This window comes from Perissodus microlepis, chromosome 23, assembly GCF_051167445.1.
Source record: "Perissodus microlepis isolate ML-2025 ecotype Zambia chromosome 23, ASM5116744v1, whole genome shotgun sequence".
Lineage (NCBI taxonomy): Eukaryota > Metazoa > Chordata > Actinopteri > Cichliformes > Cichlidae > Perissodus > Perissodus microlepis.
This window is the reverse complement of record NC_140482.1, coordinates 29495634-29514563: the sequence shown is the minus strand read 5'-3', so window position 1 is coordinate 29514563 and position 18930 is coordinate 29495634. Positions and strand designations below refer to the sequence as shown.

Here is an 18930-nt window from a genome sequence, read left to right as displayed (position 1 = left end):
TGTAAGAAACACTTATGAGTTAAATGTTATACTGATCACTTACTTAAAAGCCCTGTTTATTTCATATTTAAATGTGATATTGATAATAACAAATGAATTTGTAGTTGTTATTTCATTTTATTAATTTATATTTTACTTGTGAACTAGTGAACTGTTTAGAAGAGAGGACAACTTTAATCCCGTTTTTTATCACATGATTTTCTTGCTCAGTGTGATTAAAGTTCAGAACTTGTACTGCTGGAGATGAGAAGAAGTTATTTGTAACCAGACTCTCTGGAGTGACGTTGGAGGACGTGATTGGTGGGCGGTTCTGGTATATATCCGTCCGGCTTCCATCCCACCTTCTCGCCAGTGGAATTTCATCTCAGCTTCTGCACCTTCAGGGCAGACGAGAACATAAAAATAAGTAAGTACTTTTTAGTTTCCTCCTGAACGTGACTATATCCTCTTTACACATGACTTCAGTTTTTTATGTCATAGCTGTGCTCGTTAAAAGCGGACAGTTTTCCCGTGAACCCAGATCGTTATAGCGTGCTCTGGCCTGACTCCGTGTCATTTCTCCCGTGCTCAGCTGTATGCCTACGTGGACTTAGCCAGCTAGAAGAACCAACTGTATTCGAAGCTAACATTAGCACGCTAGCTAAAGGCTCTCAGTTCAACTAGTTTTAACGAGCTCAGCAGTGTTGGCTAAAACATATAAAAACGACACCACATCGGGTTGTGAATGTGTTCAGAGTTACGGTACTGTTTTAGTTGTTGATTCGCTGCCATCTTAATGCCGTTAGCTGTTTGAGGCACAGCCTGAAGTTGTGTGTGGGTCTCGTTGAGCTAACTTCACCATTAGCTGAGGGGCTACGTGTCACACGCCGCATTCAAAGTTTTTAGCAAGTTTGCTAACCAGCTAAGGGTTTGGATTCAGTAATCCGTGACTCACTGATTATCCCGGTGAATATCCCACCTCAGATAGGAGACCCATATATTTACAGTAACCCCGACAGTAGGGACAGTGTTAGTTTGTCTCGATCTCTTACATTTTTTTAATGGTTGACCAATGTTAGCCAAATGACGGCAGCTAGCATTAACTAAAATGTGTCGTTGGCAGCTGTCAGCTTTTGGTTAACTTGATATCGTGTTAGCTGGCAGTCACACTAACCAGCCTCTTAAATCCTTAATCTGGGATTGGGGTATAATGTCATAAAGGCTCGAAGGTTGTCATGCTGAAGCTAATGGGAGTTTAACTAGCAAAGGCGAGCCAGGCACTCTGAACTTGTTAGCAGTTCGTTAGTACAAGTTGTCTCCAATACGTAACGTAAAATGTCATTTAGCTGCATTACACCGGTTTAAACTAGTAATAAGTCTAATTAATGGTTGCCACAGCTATACCCGTGGCATGTTTATTTAATGTTCTGGGGTCTCTCTGGTGAATGCTCTCCACTTACTCTTATTTTGGTTTTAGGCTACACATTTATAAGAAGGCGTGCCACATTTTTCTTTCCTTGTTGTTGTGTTTGGTTTGTTTATTTTTGTTTTTAAAGAAAAAAACAACCTCTTAAATTCTTTATCTTGTATCATTGCATTAATAAACATTATTACATTGCACAGGCTCTGCTCGAAGAAGCGGTTCACTTGTATGGTTTTAATATTGACTGTGTTATAGTGTGTATTAAAAAAAATGAAAGAATTTGCTGATATCTCGGAGGAGAAGGCAAAGTAATTTGTCCTGACAGTTGAGGAATTTGCATGTTTCATTTCGGATGTATACTGTGGTTACATGTGAAGAGGTGACGGCTCCAGGACAAGTTCAAGTATAAAAAGAATCTCTCATTGCTTAGCACTGTAAATATGTGGCCTCCATCTGGGTCATCATGATCCTGTTTCTGGACCCCCCTTTTCTTTATTTTTGAGCAGACTTTTTACTCTGGAATTGCCAAAGTTGTGCCAAAACACACTTGCGCTTTAGTGCTGTGGCAGCTATTTGTTGAACCAAACTGCTAATCAAAAGGCCTCTGGCCTTTCAAGGGCAAGTATCATATCAGGCCAGTTCTTTCTTTCTTTTCCAAGGAAAATTTGTTCAAAGAAAAGGGTTTCCTGAATCCTGTTGCCATTCTGGAGTGCTCTCCGTAGTGCATATAGGCTGGTCCTATACCTGCTTACCTCCAGTAGATGATTTAAAAAAGATAATAGTGGTGTCCTGATACACAAAGTGACGATATCATGAGCATGCCTTAAACATTTGTTATTTCTAAAAAAAAAACACTTTATGGCTTTGTAGAAGCCTATAGAAAAACAAGTCCTTTTTGTGTGGCATTTGTAAATGCCTGTTGACTTTACTGTGGATCATTTCGGATCATACTGAAACTGAACGTTTTGTAAATGATATTGTAAATTATGGCATCTGAAGCAATCAGACTTCCAATTTATTTTAATTATTAAATGGTAAATTAATAAATGGTGACTACAAATGTAACTTACCCTGTTTACATAAGAACTCTGCCAAATCAACCATGTGGAGCTATCCGCTGGGGCGATCCTTTGTGGAAAAAAGGAAGCAGACAAAAGTATCTTTCGTTTGCATAGTGTCCAGACTATGCTTTCAGGCTCTTGGAAATACTCCTGACGCTGGTTTAGTTTATAAACTGATCAGATAGAAGCTGAGACATTTTGAAGACATTCCTCAAATACCCATGTTGGATTGGGTCTGATTAGTTTGAGCATGCATCAAGACATCATTGGTAGGCTTACTTGCATTTGTAATTTCATCCTTATTGCTTGGTACTCCCACCCACTGAGATGCCGTCCTCTGACATGTCATCCCATTTGCTTTGCAACAAGTCAGCCAAAGTTTTCCTCCGCCCTGACCGCTTTATGCTGGTGTTGCTTTCAGAGAAGTGTATTCCTTTTCAGTTCCACCTTATTGTTTCTTCACACAAAGAAATCTCAGGTCTTTTTGCCAATGCAGTTCCTTTTTCCTCTTCCTTATAGTTTTTCTATGAGCAGCCAAACCTCTGCACCCTGTAACACCAGCACGTGAATGGTCAATTAGATAAATGTACAGGCATTTTTTTTTTTTTGGGGGGGACTCTTTATTAGAAACTGTTTTGGGCTTGTGATTTGTCTTCCAAATAAAAACACAAGTGCTAAGCTTTATTAACAGCAGCTGTACACGGCCATTCTATCACTAGTCGCTTTAATAATATTAATGAGAACAGGCCACACGTTGTCACTTCTGCCAACGCTAACAAATGGAGCTAGAAACCTACTTTTTAGTGCGTCTTCTTATAATATTGGGCTTTCCAAAGAAAGTGCCTGGCAGATCGTACAACTCTTCCCAAACAACACTCGGTGAGTTAATAACGTTCGTCCAATGGGAGTCTGTCCACACCTCAGTGGAAAATTTGACTGTTTCCAAGGGTTGTTGAGCAAGTGAGGAAATCTGTGACATCAAACTAGCGAAATGAATCCCAAGTGTTTCTGAGACCTCAGCACAGCCATGTCAATAAGGTCATTTAATGCGAATCGTTCACTGTGTGCTTTTACAGGCTCTTGCATGAGAGCGTGATAGCCTGGTTACCTGGCTCACACACAGCAGCTTCATCACTTTCCAGCTCTGTCCTTTTTGTACGACAAGGCAGCGTCCTGATTATGAAAGCCAGATGCTTGTTGAGGAGGGCGAGCTCCAGCGGCAGCTATGCTTTACTGCTGTTCACTAATGTATTTCTTGGCATCTGCTTTATCTGAACACTTCTTAATTTACCATTTGGTTTCAGCCATGAGTTGGCAGTGTTTATCTTACCGGGCTCATCAGAACCACAACTATAACAAAATGTGCAATTAGGCCTAACGTGTGGATATGTCTGTGAAGCATGACTATGTTTTTTCTTTTTCCTTATATTGGCTCTGTTTGTAATCAGTATCCACTATTACTATGCAATTTAATGATCTACATTTTAAATGCAGGTCATGGTGTAAGACTCATACACAGAAGTTTATCTGAAAACATGGTTTTCTTTGTGGATTTAAACTGAGGTCCCAGATTTTTTTAACAGTTGTTGTTTTTTCTTTTTCTGCTTTCTAGGCAAAAGCTGGCAGGCTGACGGGAGCTTTCATCTTTACAGGACGGATTATCTGGTAACTGACCATTTAGCTGGTAAGTTTGTATAGATTTTATATTGGCACTTACTTTTGCCAAGTCGTCGTCTTTTTTTCTTTCTTTCTTTCTTTCTTTCTTTCTTTCTTTCTTTCTTTCTTTCTTTCTTTCTTTCTTTTTTTTTTTTTAAGTTATTTAGCAGGAAAAAAGACAGTTTTACTCAAATATTCACTGATTAATGAGTAATTATGGCCTCCAACAAAACGATACATCGTCATGAACTTAGATTTAATGCATTAAAAATGCATCGGCGCAGGCCCTGGTTTGTGGAAGCAGCCAGGTTTCGCCTCCATTTTTAATACGGTAGTGCTGTTCTACCTAATCACTTGTGTATAAACAGCTGCCACATACATGGTACAACTAGTTTAATTTAACAATCGCAAATACATTTTTCAAACCTTAATAAGCCTTTAAGTTTTGTACATGGATTTTGTATCTGTCCTCCCGCATTTCCTTAACCTCCTCACTTCAAACCTCATCTCCTGAACTGTGTCAGGGTTCTAACACAAATGTGCAAAAATATGCTTATTTATTCATAATGTCGTCGTAATTACTAGTTATCAGATTAGATATACGATCCTCTCATCTCCGTTTAGCTGATAATGAGACTGCTAAACAGTAGCTGGTTTTAAGTTAACATTATGGCAGCTAGCATGAGTCCTTAAAAATCACACTCTCCCTCTGATAAACGGTTTGATCACATTCTCACATTATAGGAGTTTATTCAGTAAGAGTCCAGGTCCAACAATTTTGGCTGTTTAGTTAGGCTCTCCTAAACAACTCACCTCAGTATCCTTATCATCAGACTCTTTTCACAAAGTTTTACAGCCTCACCCAGAGTAAATGGACATGGACACCCATCATATTGACAATCAAAGTAAACAGCAGACTGACCGCCTACGCTCGTTACAGATGAACGGCAGCCAGAGTTGCTTGTCATACAATATACATTAATATAAATAACACAAATATACAGTGAAATAACTGTGAGAATTAAAAGATTTTTATCCTGCACAAAAAGCAAACTGGTACAAGATGTGTTACTGAAATGTCCATTAAATAGAAGTGTGTTTTACATGACATGGTTCAATATTACAACTTGTAGTCCACATTTGAGGATTGTGAGATAATAAAATGCCCTTAATGCTTGACCTGGGCTCCCCCCCCCCCCCCCCCCCCCCCCAGTGACAACTAGGATAGGCTCCAGCTAAATCTGAAGTGGATAACTGGCTAACAAAATGTTTTTTTTCTTCCTTCCCTTCATGGATAACTTTGGATTTGGATCACTGGTGCTTTAAATTTTTTTGCAGTGAAACACTTCAAAGTTACCTGACAGCTTCATTTAAAATAAGTTTTCAGGCCAAGAATGATCAGTTGTTACCGTAAAGAGATTTAATTTATAGTGCCACTAATGAGCAGTGGGCACAGGAAGTTTATGCAGTCTGACAAGGAGGAGGCCCCACTGCAAGGGTGTTCATAGAGCAGCTAAACAGACAGCCACATGGAAGCAAATTTCCCACAATTTACGGATCAATGACAAAACAAAGTCAGGATGTAGTCTTTATGCTTTCAGATAGATTTCAGTCACGCTTGGGAGGGAAACTCCTCACTGAAGCAACTTACATTCCTGTGCTTTGGCTAGAATTTATGTTTGTCTACAAAACAAGAAGAACGAGGTGATGATTTTGGCTGATATCAAGTTTCATCATTGATGGTTAAACCGAACTGACCTGTAGTGGGAACACAGAGTGCAGTTGTTGCTTTTAATGGAACTCGATCATCAACTTTGTTTATAATTCAGAAAGCTGAAACATCAACAAGATCAATTAATTTCATTTTGTTTTTTTTAAAATAACTGTTATAGATAAGCGGATTGGCCTTGTGGTTTCTTTCTTGGAAAGAATTATTGGTTCAAAGATCCTAGACGGGGCTGCTGAGCTTTATGTTGGCGGATTTTTGCTTTAATCCTATCCAGCGTGGACATGCAGAGGGGTCAGTTGGGTAAAATCCTCTTAACCTTGCAGCCTTGTCACTTGGCTACATTTCTTAGAATAGAACTGGAGAAGATGGTTGAACAGAGTTCCTGTTGGAAAAACAAAATGTGCTGTAGCTGCAGCCCTGCCCACACCACCGCTCTGCTAGGACGTAATCTCTTCAGTTACTCCCCACTTAGACTCGGCATACATTAGCAAAGTGCTGACGTGTGAATGTGATAAGTGACTATTCTGTCGCACATGGCTTTCTCTGATAAATGTAGATTAGATAAAGGTGAACATCCCAAAGTCCGTGTGTGATAAGCTTGTTTAGCACATTAAACCGTGCTTGTGACACTTGCACCACTTGAAACAAGGGCCTTGCTAAAATTGCCTGTGAGTGCATGCAAAACTCAGTTTCTTGGTTAAACAAAGAGTGCGTTATAGCTATCACTGTCACTGCTGTTATGCAAATTACATACACAGGGCTAACTAACTGGTTCAATCCAAAAAGTTACAACACTTTGCTATAAGTCTCTGGGTTTTAACGAGCATGCACCAGTATAACATTTTCCAATACAATACCAGTATCCTAGCTTTGGGTGTCTGCTGTTAGGAGGGTTATATTAATAAGTTTTATTTATCATTGGGAGAAAGAAACAGGGATTCATTTAAAAAAAAAAAAAAAAAAAAAGCATCAGAATAAAAATGTGCTGAATTGGTAATTATTGATACAATAAATAAAAACAGGCTAAAGATAAAAGCCATGGAAAAATAAAATTCAACTGGCTTCATTCACCTAAATTATTTGCTCTAGTCTCCTTTCAGCTCAGTGTGAGTCATAAGGCTGCAGACTGCCAGTTCACCTCACACATTTACGCCCATGGTGCTGTTATAAGTGCAGTGCAAGTTTAACACTGAACAAACATCCTTGATTACTAATCTTTTATGTAATGTTTGTCTGATGAAACATGACTGAATGTGAATGAGGGAGAGAGAAGCCGACTCGTCAAAGCTTTTCAGCTAACTCAGCCAGTTTGAACTAGAGTAAAGGAAACAAACAAACTTCAGCACACAGAAAAGTTATTGTAGCAGGTTATTCTAGCTGCTACTGTTGACACAGGACGAAGTAAAAACAGAACGACAGAGAACTGAGCGACCTCCATTTCGAGCATCAGCTCTGTCCATCCTTAATTTCTACAAATCAACCAGAAAGAAATCCGACGACATCTCTTGCCTGAGGTGAATTTTAGAAAAAGCCCAAAATGAGCAGACTACGTCTCCTTTGAGAATTATATATATTTTCTTGCTACGGGTACTGTTACTAAGCTTGTGAAGATAACGTAAGCTCTTCTTTTAGTGGCACACTCGGACTCCGTGTTAACGTGGGATTTCGACCATGAGCTCAGTCGCTGTACTTACGCAGGAAACCTTCAATGCGCACCGCAGTGGGCTTTTGCCAGAGCAGGGTGGTGGTGAGTATTTGGACATAAGACTCTATGGCCTGTAAAATGCAAGCCGAGCCACAAGTGGCTTCATGGTGTATGTCTTTCCTATGTGCACAGCTGCTGTGGCAGGACCCAGTGCTGGAGAGGATGAGGAAGCCCTTCCTACCTACAAGGAAGCCTTCCCACCTCTCCCCGAGAAGGCGGCCCAACCTGAGGGGACCCAGGAAACTTCCAGCGCCTGGGCATCAAAGATCCGTCCTCTCAAGTCTTCGATTATCACCCAGGTACAACTTCTCCTTTAAAAAAAAAAAAAAAGTTCTATAACTGCATTACTATTTCAGAGTCTGCCACAGGATCTTAATTATATGATTTGAAAGTAAATGACAAAGACATTAATTAAGAGTTTACTACATGCATTATATATTTAGAGAGATGTGTAGCAATAGGAGACTTAAATAATCAAATGACAAATATGATCCTTCCATGTAAGTGGATTGTAGTTGTGTATGTCAAAGCTAAAATGACTGTTTCCTGCTGATGATGGATTCTTCTCCACTGGGCGTGGCAGCTGTTTCTGTGTACAGGGCGACACTGGATGTTGTAAAAAGACGTACCTTTAAGAAGGGTTTTCCTCCTCGTCATGTAATAACTCTCCGTATGTTCTGTGACACTAGTGGTTGGTACGAAGGCAGCATGCTCTGCGACACGCAGCAGTAAACATGGTGAAATAAACAACCATAGCACAGACACATACAGCTACAGTGACACAGGAAGCCTTATCAGTCATTTAGAATCAATTAAAGAAATGATTACCCATAAATAGCAGGAGATTTGTGTGACTCAAACAGTTATCTGTGGAAATTGGGCTTCTGTAAGCAAGTCAGGAGGAAAACTGACTCAAAGCTTTAAAAAGCATTGGAGGGTCAAATTTTTTCTTGTTCTTTCCAGAAGAATCTGGAAACAGATTCTTCTGGAAAATGACTTAATTGATTAAACTTGGGGAGGAGAGAGCTTGAGCCTTATCTAATAGATGAGGTATAATGCTGTTTACACAAATGCTATGTTTAAAGGCCATTCAGAACAGTCAGTGTTGTTTGATGTACGGCCTTGATTTAAATAGTGCAGAAGCATGTGCCACTTGGCTCCCTAAATAACAATGCATTTGTTATACATCTGTTAAATAGGCTAACGTTAGTAATGCTAGCACTGCAGATTTATTTATTTAATTTTTTCCCTGTGCAGGTTAACGTGAGCCTGTGTTGTTATAGTCATGTTATTTACTCGTCTTCTAAGCTTTCAGCAATCTAAGCACTCCGCTGGTTGATAGGGACATCATCAGTCTTACTTCCCACTTGCCTGTTTCATAACTTGCCGTCCAAAAGTGGGTTGCTGTCGTCTGCTTCCGTCAGTGTGGGCAGCTAGCTGTGTTGACCCGATGGTTGACGGGTGTTGTACACAAAGAAAAGATGAATCATTAGTTTCCATGTCTAAATTTTTTGGTGCTGATTACTGCAGTGTTTAAATAAATCAGATGTCTACTTTAGGGTGGGGGATGGGTGTGACTAGTGAATTAATGGATCATTATCTTTCCTTTTTAAATAAAATGTTTAATTCATTGGCATGTTTTCAGTATGATATAAAACAGAAGGAAAAACATTTATATTTGAGAATGAGAAGGGTTTTAGTAGAAGGAACATTTTTGTGTATTTTGGTTACAGATCTTGGTGAGGATTACCCGAGCTGGTGGTGTTCTATTTGAACGCATTTGTTTGCCTCACATTTTAGGTTTTCTTTGTGTCAAGCTAATCCGGTTTGTCACTGATTTTTTTTTTTTTTTTTTTTTTTTTTTTTTTTACATGAACTATGTTTTCCTAGGTTTTCCATGTGCCGTTGGAGGAGCGCAAGTACAAGGACATCAACCAGTTTGGGGAAGGAGACCAAGCAAAGGTTTGCGTAGACATCATGCATAAGACTGGAGCTCACCTGGAACTCTCCTTAGCAAAAGATCAGGGTCTCTCCATCATGGTGTCTGGAAAGTTGGATGCCGTGATGAAGGCCCGTAAGGAGATTGTGTCCCGACTGCAGACTCAGGTTAAGAGATTTGCCTTTATTGGTTTTCTTAAATGATAAGTTGCAGACTGTGGTACCAACTTTGCTTTCTAATCTAAACCAACAGGCTTCAGCTAGTGTTGGCATCCCCAAGGAGCACCATCGTTTTGTCATTGGCAAAAACGGGGAGAAGCTTCAGGAGCTGGAGCTCAAGACTGCCACCAAAATCCAGATCCCACGACCTGACGACCCCAGCAACCAGATCAAGATCTCTGGTACCAAGGAGGGGCTGGAGAAGGCAAAGCATGAGATCCTGTTGATCTCTGCTGAGCAGGTAATTTACCACCTCACGCAAACACCTTTTTAAGGATATCTGTATATAATTTGTTCAAAGTTTGTTTTATAGCTCTTCCAAATCTGATACATTAGCAATTTTCCTCTTTTTAGGACAAGCGTGCTGTGGAGAGGGTGAACATTGAAAAAGTGTACCACCCATTCATCACCGGTGCCTACAATAAGCTAGTGGGCGAGATGATGCAAGAGACTGGTGCCCGCATCAATGTCCCCCCTCAGAGTGTGAATAAGACTGAGATCGTCATCACTGGGGAAAAGGAGCAGGTGGCCCTTGCTGTGACTAAGATCAAAAAGGTTTATGAAGACAAGGTATGCAAATAATCACTGAGAAATTGTGTCCAGACTGCAGCAACAGTCAGATTTTCATATTTTTCTATAGCTGGTATTGCTGTTTATCATCTAGATTGACGCCAGTAATCGTCCTGCCCTGCACATTGTGTTCCTTTGTCCAGATAAATGGCACAAAAAATGAAAATATTTACTTTGTGCAAAGTCCCTCACCTTCTTGTCTGTCTTGTAGAAAAAGAACACCACCACTATTGCTGTGGAGGTGAAGAAGTCTCAGCACAAATATGTGATCGGCCCCAAGGGAAACACCCTGCAGGAGATTCTGGATAGAACTGGCGTCTCAGTTGAGATCCCACCTTCTGACAGCAGCTCAGAAACTGTCATCCTTCGTGGAGAGCCCGACCGTCTGGGTCAGGCTCTCACTGAAGTTTATGCCAAGGTACATTTACCATGTGAAGACTGGTAATGTTAAGAGTTATTTAAACATATGAGAATTGAGGAGTAACGACAGCATTTTTCCTTCTACAGGCAAACAGTTACACTGTTTCCTCGGTCTCAGCTCCTTCTTGGCTTCATCGTTTCATTATTGGGAAGAAGGGCCAGAACTTGGCAAAGATCACTCAACAAATGCCCAAGGTGTGTTAAATGCTCTTAAATAAAGTACTTGTTTAATTTTTTTTTAAACCTGCTTTTAACTTCTGTCTCATGTATTTTGAATGAAGGTGCACATTGAGTTCACCGAGGGAGAAGACAAGATCACCCTGGAGGGTCCTACCAAAGATGTGCAAATGGTGCAAGGCCAGATTGAAGCCATGGTTACAGATTTGGTAAGTGTGTTGAATCTTTAGTCACACAGAAATTTGTCAGGCTATGTTTCTCCCTGAAATTGGCTGATAGGGAAGCCTGTCACCTCCCTGTGGCCTTACACACGGTAATGAAAACTGTAAGCTTCAGCGAAATTTATACACTTGTGTTGTAATTTTTTGTAAAAGGCTGTAAATGTGTTTATTTCTGCTGTAAAGTTGAACATTTTTAAATGTTTAAATTTGAAGCCGGAATCAAGTGAGAATGAGCAAACCTTAAGTGCTAGACAACGAGCTCTTCATGATTTTTGTTGTTTTGATAGGTAAGCCGAATGGACTACGCAGAGATTAGTGTGGATCCCAAATTCCACCGTCACCTGATTGGAAAAGGAGGTGTTAATAGTGAGTATATTGCTGTCAGATGCTGCTGCAACAACAACAAGGAATATTTTTCTGAAACAATGCATTTACTTATTAATTTAGTCAACCGGATCAAAGAGGTGCACAAGGTGACTGTCCGCATCCCCCCTGATAATGAAAAGAGCAACCTGATCCGCATTGAGGGGGATCCCCAGGGTGTGCAGGAAGCCAAGAAGGAGCTGCTAGAGCTTGCGTCACGCATGGTTAGTTCAAGCTTGAGTTTACAGGCAAAATTCTGCAAATGATTTCCTGTTATGTCTCTAATTGCATGGTTTCATGTAGGAGAACGAGCGTACAAAGGACTTGATCATCGAACAACGTTTTCACAGGGCCATCATTGGCCAAAAAGGGGAGAAGATTAAGGAAGTGCGGGACAAATTCCCAGAGGTGAGCTGTAAATCATCATTGTGGTTGTTTCTCTGTTTTGTTTTGTTGTCCCCCCCTTTTTTTTTTTTTTTTTCTTCCCTCTGCTTTAACCTTGGAAAATTTACTCCCTTACCTCTAAATGTTTGTTCCAGGTCATCATTAACTTCCCTGACCCAGCACAGAAAAGTGACATTGTTCAACTTCGGGGCCCAAGAACTGAAGTAGAAAAATGTTCAAAGTTTATGAACAAGATAGTGGCTGAAATGGTAAATCTCAGTTTGACTTGAAGTTTAAAATGCTGTGCTAGTGTATTTTTGTATTTTATTGCAGCGTTGAAGTGTCATTAAGTGTTAACCTTCAGTGATTCCTTTGGTCAGGTGGAGAACAGCTATTCTGTCTCAGTCCCCATCTTCAAGCAGTTCCACAGAAACATCATTGGAAAAGGAGGGTCAAACATCAAGAAGGTACTGCACGTTTTCTGATTCTGAATTCACGTTAAATCGGCATGTTAATTTGTTTTAAGTTTGATTTGACACCTCCTTTATTTTTTGCTTTGTAGATTCGAGAGGAAACGAACACCAAAATTGATCTGCCTGCTGAGAACAGCAATTCAGAGATGATTGTCATCACTGGGAAGAAGGCAAACTGTGAAGCAGCACGGACTCGGATCTTGGCCATTCAGAAGGATCTGGTAGGCACTCATTTTAGCATGTGTGGGGATTTTTTTTTAATTTTTTTTAAAATTTAAACTAGGGTTGTTTTCAAATCTTGTTTTGTTTGCTTTAATAAATTCTCATGTTGTCCAGGCGAACATCTCAGAAGTGGATGTGTCCATTCCCTCGAAGCTGCACAACTCCTTGATTGGGTCGAAGGGACGTTTGGTGCGATCCATCATGGAGGAGTGTGGCGGCGTGCACATTCACTTTCCCACAGAGGGCTCAGGGATTGATAAGGTCACCATCAGAGGCCCTGCAGAAGAGGTGGAGAAAGCTAAGCAGCAGCTGCTTGCCTTGGCGGAGGAGAAGGTTTGTAAATATGTGTCTGAATTAAAGCTGAACTTTTGTTGAACTCATTGTTTTGAAGTGGTGGGGTGAAGAGAATGAGAAGGTAAAAAGGCAAAGAGCTCCTTTTGTATTAGCACATGCTGAGCATTTGTTTCGGTCATCCTTTTAGTCGCTCGCAAATGGCTAAGAAAATGTTTCTGAAGTTTGATTTGGTTAGTTGTTATCCCATTATCAGGGAGTTCATGCATTTCAGTTGAAAAAGACTTGAAAAAGACTTATGTAGTTAAAAGCTACTTGTAATAAATGTCAGCCTAATTTTATCCACTTTTTTTTTCCCTTAGCAAACAAAGAGTCACACTGTTGAGCTGCATGCAAAACCAGAGTACCACAAATTCCTTATTGGGAAAGGTGGTGGAAACATCCGTAAGGTTCGTGACAGCACCGGCGCCAGAATCATCTTCCCCACCCCTGAGGACAAAGACCAGGAACTCATCACTGTGGTTGGCACCGAGGAAGCAGTGCGGGATGCACAGAAAGAGCTGGAGGAACTCATCAAGAGTTTGGTAAGATTTCAAAAGAGTTCTGTCAACAGTTAGATGAAATGAACCAACAATTCGGTTCATTTTTTTTAAACTTCTCTTTTTTTTTTGGTTACAGGACAATGTTGTTGAGGACACTATGAACGTTGACCCCAAGCATCATCGCTACTTTGTAGCCCGCCGTGGCCAAGTCCTTAGGGACCTTGCTGATGAGTATGGTGGGGTTATGGTGAGCTTCCCCCGCACAGCTTCTCAGAGTGATAAAGTTACCCTTAAAGGAGCCAAAGAGTGTGTGGAAGCTGCCAAAAAACGCATGCAGGAGATTGTGGAGGACTTGGTTAGTAGTGTTTTGTTAAGGGAAGTTTTTCTGTTTATTCTCCTCTTTGAAATGTAACAAGCTTTTCTTCTTTTTATTTTTCAGGATGCTCAAGTGACTATGGAGTGTGTAATTCCTCAGAAGTTCCACCGTTCAATCATGGGTCCTAAGGGCTCACGGATCCAGCAGATCACTAGAGATCACAACGTGCAGATCAAGTTCCCAGAACGCGAGGACCCACAAGGTAAATAGTAAAGACCTGCAGTGTGTCTATTACTTTAGTTTCTGTCTTAATATAACTTTCATTATGAGAACATTGATATTTTTATTTATTTTTAAGTAACACTTTATTTAAAAATAAATAAATAAAATAATTGTACTTAGTTTTGAAACTGATGGTTGATATTTTTAGCCAACAAAAAGCATTTGGGCATGTACATTTATTTATTTTTTTGAATACTCTGATTTTCTTTTAGCTGCACCTCCTGCTGAGGCTCCTGTCCAGGAGAATGGAGAAGCTGACGGTGAAGTGAAGGAGCCAGTTGATCCCAACGCACCCAAGAAGTGCGACGTGATTATAATTTCTGGACGCAAAGAGCGGTGCGAGGCTGCCATCGAAGCACTGAAGGTTGGACTTCATATTCAAGCTCAGGAATGTTAAAAAGCAACTTTTTGAAGAACTACAGCTAACTGTCTTCCTTCTTTAGGCCCTGGTTCCTGTAACTATTGAGGTGGAAGTGCCTTTTGAGCTTCATCGCTACATCATTGGACAGAAAGGAAGTGGAATTCGCAAGATGATGGAGGATTTTGAGGTGTGTTGCAGATGTCCATATAGGAATGAAGGAGCCTTGATGTTTTACTGGATATTTGATCTGGCATCACTGTCTCTCTCCAGGTTAATATTCAAGTGCCTGCTCCTGAGCAGCAGTCTGATAAAATCGCCATCACCGGCTTGGCCAGTCTTCTCGACCGCGCCAAAGAGGGCCTCTTGGAGCGCGTCAAAGAGCTGCAGGCCGAGCAGGAGGATCGGGTTAGTATTTGCTGGCGTACTAAAATGCATCAATTGTGGCACTTGGTGTGTGTTGAGGCTGAACTCTTTAGTTTACATGGTGTCTTTATTTCTGTGTTGATGATTTATAGTCAAATGGTGCACTTATCTTTTCAGATTAGCTCAAAGGGCACCCTTATCATAATCCTCAAGTGAACAAAGGGCTTAATAATTAGTCTTATCTTAGGCAAACATCAGGTTGAGTAGTAGTGGGAAATGGCCGGCTGTCAGACTTTATGAAATCCCAACCCAACATTTTGCCACCTTTTCTCAAACCCTCTGCAGGCACTCAGGAGCTTCAAGCTGACCATCACTGTGGAACCCAAGTATCACCCCAAGATAATCGGCCGCAAGGGTGCCATTATTACAAACATCCGCACTGAGCATGATGTTAACATCCAGTTCCCAGAGAAGAATGATGAAAACCAGGTATGTCTATGGCTTATGGTATTAAATCGAAATGGGCTTCCTGATAATGGTGCTCGATATCGGGCCAGATGCTTGGTATAAGGGTGTTTTTGTTTTTTTTAATTAATTCTGCTGTGTCTCCATAGGATCAGATTACTATTACAGGGTATGAGCACAAAGCCATAGCTGCACGAGATGCCATTCAGGCCATCGTGGATGAGCTGGAAGAGATGATCTCTGAGGACATCACCCTGGACAGCAGGGTCCATGCTCGCATCATTGGCGCCCGTGGCAAGGGCATTCGCAAGATCATGGATGAGTTTAAGGTGAGGATGGTGAAACAAGAAGGTGTAGGTAGCTGCTCTACAAATCTGTGTATAATGACAGAGACAAAGAGGTGTGGGGGGAAAATCCTCCCCCCCCCCCCCCCCCCCGCACAAAAAAACTATCAGAAGGGAAAAGGTTATACCTGCCAGACAGCACAGTCACAGCTGTGCTCACATACAGAAATGAATGATATTGTAATTAGTGGAATAGGTCATTCCAAATACTGCACTTTCTGTATTCTTACAAACTTTAACTTCTCTTTTAAACTCTTCAGGTTGATCTCAGGTTTCCCCAGAGTGGAGCTGCAGACCCAAACCTCGTGACAGTCACCGGTCGCCCTGAGCTTGTGGATGAAGCCATCGACCATCTCCTCAACCTGGAAGAGGAATACGTAAGCTTCCCTCTCCAGATAATGTCCAAAACAAAAAGTGCTTTGTGTGAGTTAATTAGTACTTACACAGTTTGTTTTGTGTCAGATGGCAGATGTTGTGGAAAATGAGGCAAAGATGGCTTATATGAGGCCTTCTGGCAGTAGCGCTGCTGCCACCGACGAACAGCGTGGCCCATCCAAAGGCTTCGTGGTGAGGGAGGCTCCCTGGGCTACTGCCAATGAGAAGGTGAGGGTCTTCTAATATCAAGGTCAAAAATCTGCAAAGTGGTCACGCCCTTTTCTTTTTAAATCCTCATTTTCCTTTTTTTTTTTTTTTTTCTACTCTTAAGGCCCCTGATATGAGCAGCTCTGAAGATTTCCCAAGCTTTGGAGCCCCAGTGGCAACCAAGGCCTCACCCTGGGGACCAAAGCGCTTCTAAGCCGTGCTGCTACAGACGGGCCTGAAATTAACCACCACAATCTACCCCGTTATTCTCCCCAACCCCCTCTTGACCTGGACTGACCGCTGACCCTAAAAGTCTTCAGTTCTAAGACTGTCATCCTTCTGTCTACTTATCTCGGTCTAGCCTCGCAGATTCAGTCTAAAAGTGTTCTAAGATACTGTAATTGACTCGTGAGCTCTGTTTCTGCATTAAATACTGTCTTATGCTTAAAAAAAAACAACCCATTGTTACGGTGAAGTCTACAGTCTGTAAAAGACCGATGTTTAAATGTTGATTAGACAAGACATTTCATTGTGGTTTGAACTGTTATACCAAATTCAGTGGTGGCCAGACATGAGGTTCTTTTTATTTTATTTTTAAATTTAAAAAAAATTTTTTTTTTGAGCTGCCCTTATCTTAGTTGCCTTCGCAGGGTGGGGTGAAGCAATTGAATTGCTGCTGGTGACCTATTCAGACATGAAGCCTGACCAGCGAGGCCAGCTGTTTCAGTATCCCACCCCTCTCCTGCCTTATTCATGTAGCTGCGTGAAAATTGTCAGTCATTAGCCCTCAAGCACACTCTAGTGGTTGTCCTCCGTCACGTCGTTCCATTTGCTTGTAACTGTGCTTCTGTGTATACGGTCAAGTAGTGGCACGTACCTTGTAGCCTTATGAATTGGTGAACTTTTCAAAGGGGTGTGGGAGTGGAGGAAGGGTAGGGAAGGGGGCGGGGGGTGGTTTTAGCCAGTGCAGAATGGCACCTACTCAAACTGCCAGATGCTTGGAGATCATGCCAGAACTAAACCTCTTGCAACACTAGGCCTAGAGCTCCAACGTATCCAACCTCACACTAACTGTTGGACCTATATATTTTTTTTTTTCTTTTTTTTTTTTTTTTTTGACATTCAAAATTAAGTCACTCTACAAAATAAAATGACTGTGTTTGTGATCAAAACGGCAGACCATTGTGTGCCAACTACCTGTCTAGTGATGTCCTGTGTTACTCATCCTCTGTATTGGGTCAGTGTCCAGTCCTTTTGTCTTCCAGTTGCTATGCAGATTGCTCTGTTAAATAGCAATGGCCCTTTTTATTTTTAATCAGCCTTACAACTAGAAAGATACAAACCAGGTAGAGATGATGTTGAGGTGCATTTTTAATGGACAACTGGAAGGTATGTCTATTGTTTCCTCAAACTCTCGGGACAGTCCCGCCCCCCCGCCTCTCCTCCTCAATTACTAGTTTACTTTGCTCGAGTGCAGATTTAGCTTGTCAGCTGCTAATTCAGCATCTAGCATCAGCCTACCTTGGTTTCTATCCTCCTAGTATTGAATGAAAGATTATGCAAATACCATTGAAGTGAACGGTTATGGATGACACTGGAAAAGAAATTGTCCAAAAAAGTCAATAAAAATTGAAAATGCTCTGTGCTTCTTCATCAGTTTTTTTTTTTTTTTTTTTCCTCTATCAAGCGGAATTTCCAATTTTTCAATGAAATCTAACACACAGAAAACACGATCAATATAATAATCTGCCCATGCCATGCATGGAGACTCATCGAGATTGTTTTCTCTTTTCTAATTTGATGTCTGTGGTGATCTAAAACTAGGTGCAACGTTAGTCAGATATTGTATCAATGAACAATAACATGATTCCTAATAATCAGAGCAAAAATCCCAGGAATTGTATCACTACTTCGGTCTTATTTTACCAAATTTAACAGTTTTAAAGTCACCAGAATTTATGTTTTTATAAATAACCTGATGAGAAATCCCTTCATTGTTGGTGTTTATCCTGTTAAAATAATGTGATGTTCAGGTCCCGGAGAGGTCACAGCATATCTTTACTAGGCAGCAAAGGTGATGCAAAACTTAGTGCTCATCATGGTGTTACATAAAAACAAACAAGCAAAAAACAATTTCAACAAAAAGTGCAAAAATAAAGTCACAGAATATAGGTAAAACATTTCACATTCATCAAATAATAAGAACATTTATTTTAAGCCACAAATTTATCAATAAGCCAAAAAAGAAAAATCCAGGCAGAAGATGAGCCTGATTATTGGTAAAAAAAAAAAAAAAGAAAAAAGAGAGAGACTTTTCATAACTTGTTTTGAGCTGCTATCCCATATGGTGATCCAAACCTTTAAAGTTTACCCCACATGCCAGTTTTCAGCTTTTCTCCAGTGAATTAAAATAAAACACATCAAACTTCCAGGGTATCAGTGCTTGTTTCTATTCCTCTAATGTCATAGACATGAAACTGGTGTAATTGTACTGTTGAAACTACAATACCTGTGATACTGATGAAATCAAAAGGTTATTACAGAAAAATGCTTATCAGAAATCAGGTGTTGTCGTCAGACTGTGACATAAAATGAATTTGGTTGTAATGTTTTTCTTCAGACCTGGAAATTTGATGTTGCGTTCTGACAAAAATAAACAAAAAATAAGCACATTTAAAACATTTGGCCTGTAGTTTGGAAAACACTCATTTTATGAGGGCAAAATTTTGTCCTCATAGTATGAACTAATGCAAAAAACGGGCTGACTCTGAGGGGGTCAGGTGGGAAATGGAACCATCTTTGTAGTCCTTACTCTTTTCTGAGTCTGGTCAAATGTGTGAAACA

The 18930-nt window shown here is 40.6% G+C and overlaps 1 protein-coding gene across 1 annotated transcript; it reads left to right on the top strand.

Annotated features, from left to right (window-relative positions):
- The first annotated feature begins 298 nt into the window (after window positions 1-298).
- hdlbpa (high density lipoprotein binding protein a) lies at window positions 299-17725 on the top strand. Its single transcript, XM_084921633.1, has 28 exons — window positions 299-406; window positions 4076-4147; window positions 7481-7595; window positions 7686-7852; window positions 9444-9659; window positions 9745-9951; window positions 10065-10280; window positions 10492-10698; window positions 10788-10895; window positions 10982-11086; window positions 11386-11464; window positions 11546-11685; window positions 11765-11869; window positions 12001-12114; window positions 12226-12312; window positions 12408-12539; window positions 12655-12873; window positions 13194-13415; window positions 13510-13728; window positions 13813-13951; window positions 14184-14335; window positions 14415-14519; window positions 14603-14737; window positions 15041-15184; window positions 15310-15489; window positions 15765-15881; window positions 15967-16107; window positions 16211-17725. Exons 3-28 carry the CDS (start codon window positions 7520-7522, stop codon window positions 16298-16300), a joined length of 3822 nt encoding a protein of 1273 aa, XP_084777759.1. The 5' UTR covers window positions 299-406; window positions 4076-4147; window positions 7481-7519; the 3' UTR covers window positions 16301-17725.
- The last annotated feature ends 1205 nt before the right edge of the window (window positions 17726-18930 follow it).